Source organism: Camelina sativa, chromosome 3 (genome assembly GCF_000633955.1).
Source record: "Camelina sativa cultivar DH55 chromosome 3, Cs, whole genome shotgun sequence".
In the NCBI taxonomy this organism is placed as follows: Eukaryota; Viridiplantae; Streptophyta; class Magnoliopsida; order Brassicales; family Brassicaceae; genus Camelina; species Camelina sativa.
Genome location: NC_025687.1, coordinates 8411613 through 8416447, shown reverse-complemented (window position 1 = coordinate 8416447; position 4835 = coordinate 8411613). Strand labels below are relative to the sequence as shown.

Genomic DNA, 4835 nt, shown 5'->3' with positions numbered 1-4835 from the left:
ACTAACCAGCGTCGAAAACATGGACTTGATTGGTTTGGCAATTATCTCTGCCATAGCCACCGAAAACGTAGAGAAAGCTACCTCCTTTAATGGCGTTACAAGTGTGCCCCCACCTCTTACCGGGCCCGGAATAAGACTGACCGAGACCCACTTGTTGCTGTTGTTGTCGGACCCTTTCCCACCTCATATTCTCCGGTGAGAAAGTGCGGGAAAAACAAATGAATATACGGAGGAGGAAGATGAAGAAGAATAATAATCCGAATTCCAAATTTTATTTCTTTGTGGCGAGAAGATTACTACAATTCACAGATTGATAAAGGTTGCTCTTTTTTTTTTGGCTTAGGTTATCGGAAAAAAAAAAAAGAATTAAAAGAGAACACAAAAAAAAAAAACCTGGGCGAAGAGGAAACAAAAAGGAAGAAACTTTTTTTTTTTTTTTGATTAGTGACAAAGCGCGAGCTTCTTTACTTTATGACGTGGCACATATATGACGTGTCGATTTTTTAGTGGTTGTTTATATAAGTCTCTTAAAATAGTGATTTGGTCCCCGAGGTTTAAGGGAAATACGTTACAAAGGATATGTTTTTGGAATCATGTTTTGTAAAAAATAAACCTAAAACAAAAATCTATATTAGATTTTCAATTTCATAATTAAGTTCGTTTTTATTTTGAGATAAATCAATTTGTTAAAATCCACTAATTCATATTTTGGTTAGAATCTTTGGAGTTATTCGGATTTGGTGTATTTTCGTTTATTTTACGTATGTCAAACGATATAATTCAATTTATTTTATTCAACGTTTCTTAAAATACACGTAGCTAATATAGACTTTATAGTATTTATATTAAAAACAGAAATATCATATACCATACTAATCTAATTAAAAATACTGTTTCAAGGTGGATCAGTCTAAAGGGTTAGGTTCAACGGCACAAAAGAGACCAAATTGCTTGGATAAACAGATATGGTAAGCCGAGACCAAATCTTGTGAGAGCCACAATATGGTCTCAACGACTCAAAGTTGCTTAAATCATTTAAAGAAAGATTTCTCTAAAAAATGACCAAAAGTTTTGGTCCAAAACCAAGCAAGGTCAGGTCAAAAGCGGATGCGGCCTTTCCTAATCCCAGCCCAGGCGATGGCTGCAACTGCTGCTCCTCCCAGATGAGCCGAACCTGATATGTTACTGTTTCCCTGCAAAGGTTGTAAATAAAAATATCATCAGATAGTTCCAAACAAGCTTTGAATTTTTGAAAGTTCTTGTTGATTACCTCTGTTATCCTTAAAATGTCTTTTCCTATGAGGAAGATACCCTGAGAGATAAAGAAGAGTGAGTTTTAGTTAAATTAGGAAGAAAGCTTTTAAACTGCTGATATGATTCAGCCAGAGAGCATAAAACTTACAAGCAACATGGCTGGAACTGGAATGATAAATTCTAAGTATAGGGTAGCTGTTGGGTGCAGGAAGATATCAAGCAGCATGATAGCATTCACGGCTCCACTCGCGCCCTATAATACAACAGAAAGAGTTCTTTAAATCATCGTCACTTGCATCAAACAAAATACACAACAATGGCTTTTAATGTCAAATTCATGTAGAAATAGGATCAATGAAAGGGGTTCAAGAGTTAACTTTGTAAGCACTAGCTCAATGATCATAATTTTCAATGTCTGATACCAAAATCAAAGATTGAATGTCACTGCCCTCTTACACAAACATACCAGTCCCGGGGTTCTCGATGGATCCCTCATGAAAGCTCCGTGCCCCTGTCCACCACATATGATTAGTCACCCAATATAAAAAGGAAAAGCTTTCCCACACACAACATCAGAGTTTTCAAATGCAGAACTAACTTATCTGAGGACCTAGCATAATTTGAGATAAAGGAAACTAACTACACTTTTTTTTTATGCTGGTAGCTCTATACCTTGGGCGATGTTGCAGCCAGATAAGCATGGTGAATCAGGTAGAAAACAGAACCACCAAGTGCTCCAGCAAAGTACAGCTTCAAAAGGAACTGGGGACCAAAGTTTGTAGCGATCTAGCAAGAGAAGGGTTCCGAAAAATGAAGATGTAAGCGATTCAAGAAGACAATTCACTATCCCTATCAAAACTTTTCAAAACTAGCAGTGACAGGCTCAATATTGCTTCACGCAACAAATACAAATCATGAGAGAAAAGAAGTGTACACTGGTTCCAAAAAAGTAGAGTCCAATCATGTTTGAGACGATATGTCCAATATCAATATGACTGAATGCTGAAGTGATCAGAGTGTGTAGACGCCCACTGGTGAAATTGTCCAACGATATCTGCCAAAATAATCAATCAACAAAGTCATGTAATCACCAGCATTACATTTTAAGACATCTAGAGCCTAATTCTCCATAAACAAGGATGCATTGAAAACGAAATGTCTATAAAGGTGTAAGCTTTGAGGTCTAACCATGAAATTATGCATCATGAACTGTTGATTGAAAACACGCCACATCAAAAACACACCAGTGTTAGCTAAAACTAATCCAAGAACAACGTCACGATCTGATAATCCCTGAAGCCAATGCTTCCTGTCAAATGTAAGAAAGAAGAATACAAGTGAAACCCCAATTGAATCTCAATAAGGTTGTTAACAAGATTCAGGGGACAATAACATACCAGCCACCGCCACGCCTTTGGAACCCAGAGAACCTCTCGAATTCGAAACCATTTTTGGGAAACCGAGAACCAATGAACCCAACTCTGGAAGATTCCACGAGATTCCCCAATTTCGCAGCTTTGTTCACTAAAGCGCTCGAGAAAAACGCACGAATTTTCTCCGATCGCCATAGCAGAGAAGGGTCAAAGCGGCTCACGGGAGGAGGAGACGAGGGGCTCGAAGGGAGATAGTGTGTTCGAAATTGGCGGCTCTGGCTCGGTTTGTAGAGAGAAGTGAACGTCTGACGATTCGGGTGAGAATGAGTCGTTGGGTTCGTGAGCCATTTGGTGAGACGCGAAGATGAGTCGACGACCACTCTACGGCACAGAATCGCGTTCATTTTCAAAACAAAACAAAACACAAAGGAAAAAAAATAAAAAACTTATGGAATAGTGAATTTTGCACAGTCGACGAGAATCAAAAAAAGGTGAGACCTTTCTCGCTCTTAATAAGAACTAAATGGACTACTGGGTATTGTTCAATAGTCTCTCAGTTTGAATTTTGCTTTTATGCATAACCAAAGTACAGAGCAATTTAGCAGCAGCTTTGACGTTTTTGTGTAAGAACTTTCTTAATGTTTTTGAAAGATGATGTGATAAGTTTCCAGTTTCATCGGTTTTTTGACATGACTCGTCAATAGGTCTTCATTGTACTACTTGCTGTTAAAGCAAAATCATATAGGACAAAACTCGAAATTAGTACTTTTGGAAAGAGAAAGCTAATTCACCGCAAGGATTGAGCAAACAAATGTAGCAACTATGAACAAATATGTCACACAACATTTGTGATATAGTTAACATCCCATTCCCATGACATTTGAGTTTTGTAAAACAGATAATGGAGAGAGATATTGTTATTAACAATTCACCATATATTTTGTAATTATCAACTCACAAGTTATAAATTATACAGTCATAACTCAAGTGATATGTTTCTCATACACACTGAACATCAAAGACACTCACTTTGCTTAACCACATAAGTGATTTGCCCTTGGTGCAAAGCAGAGGTTGCTCTGTTTTTTCTTATTGCATATTAGTTTTTAGGTGTCTTTTAGCCAACGTCATTAGTTTTATGAATTATGACCAATAATCGATTCATATACTCAACAACGACAATAACAATAACACAACACATCACCACAGATTCGTCCAATGGAGAGTATCATAGTAAACAAAACCAACCTACGCTATAAACCAGCATAAGGATCAGAAGAATCAGACAGTCATAGATTGAAGGCAAAACAAAGGATCATATTCATCATCATATCGATTAAAGAAAGCCAGTTCCTTTAAACTTTTCCTCCATCAATCCATCAATACGTGCCACCATCTCCGGAGTCAGATAATTCTCCCAATCCCCAACTTTCCCTTTCCTGAAATAAGCACTGTTGGCATAAACAGCAGGACGGTCTTCTCTATCTTTCTCACCTTTGTTAGCTTCAAGATTCTTCAAAGTCTCAAAGCTACAAAGCTTCACTACTTTCTCAACAACCTTTTCTTCCTCTTCCTCCTTGGTGAATCCATAGCCCATAAACTCAGCTAATCTCTTCACATACGGCAATGGATCAGCTCTCATAGCCTCGTACTTGAGAAACAATGTCTGATTTGGGTTTGCTTTGTAAGCCTTCCAATACCCTAAAACATGATCAAGATAAGGACCGTACGGTGATAAACCTTGACAATACTTATCAAAAGCTTCCTCGAGGGTAACGAGTGATCCTTCCTGTGATCTCTCCTTATGAGCAAAAGTCCACATAGACACAAACGTGTCCTTTGGGTCTCTCCAGATGTAAACAATCTTGCAACCAGATTTCACAACTGATTCAGGTAAGAGATCGTAAGGGATGTGAGTAGAGAAAAGCTTGTTGCCTTGGTCTTTAAGAACATCAACACTTGGGAAAAACGGGAAATCGATTTCGATGTAAGGGACAAACTCGTGTGGGTTGCGTTTGAGAAGAGGGTTTGTTGAGTCGTCGAACTTGGAGCGATTTGCGATCGCAAAGGTTAAGGCTTTGAGCCAAGTCGTACCTGTTTTTGGGTAGCTGCAGACGAAGAAATCACTGTGTCGAGCTTTAAAGAACTTCTGAGCGTGGAGTAAACCTTCGAGGAGAGGTTGTAGCCACCAGTGACCACCGTACTCGA

General features: G+C 38.5%; 3 protein-coding genes across 3 annotated transcripts in view; all 3 read right to left on the bottom strand.

Moving 5' to 3' along the window:
• Positions 1 to 354, bottom strand: part of LOC104740559 (rab9 effector protein with kelch motifs) — a gene marked incomplete in the record, with an annotated part of 4345 nt that extends 3991 nt beyond the window's left edge. Inside the window, 1 exon segment of the mRNA XM_010503213.2 lies at positions 7 to 354. Coding sequence (XP_010501515.2) covers positions 7 to 187 — 181 coding nt within the window.
• LOC104775980 (RHOMBOID-like protein 12, mitochondrial) lies at positions 821 to 3235 on the bottom strand. Its single transcript, XM_010499958.2, has 8 exons — positions 2652 to 3235; positions 2443 to 2563; positions 2189 to 2308; positions 1927 to 2040; positions 1721 to 1765; positions 1403 to 1507; positions 1271 to 1312; positions 821 to 1193 (listed from the first exon to the last, which is right to left on the bottom strand). The coding sequence occupies exons 1-8, from the start codon at positions 3029 to 3031 to the stop codon at positions 1098 to 1100; spliced, it is 1023 nt and encodes a 340-aa protein (XP_010498260.1). The 5' UTR covers positions 3032 to 3235; the 3' UTR covers positions 821 to 1097.
• LOC104778776 (cytosolic sulfotransferase 17) overlaps positions 3758 to 4835 on the bottom strand; it is a 4184-nt gene continuing 3106 nt past the window's right edge. Inside the window, exon 2 of the mRNA XM_019243529.1 lies at positions 3758 to 4835. Coding sequence (XP_019099074.1) covers positions 3964 to 4835 — 872 coding nt within the window. The 3' untranslated portion in view covers positions 3758 to 3963.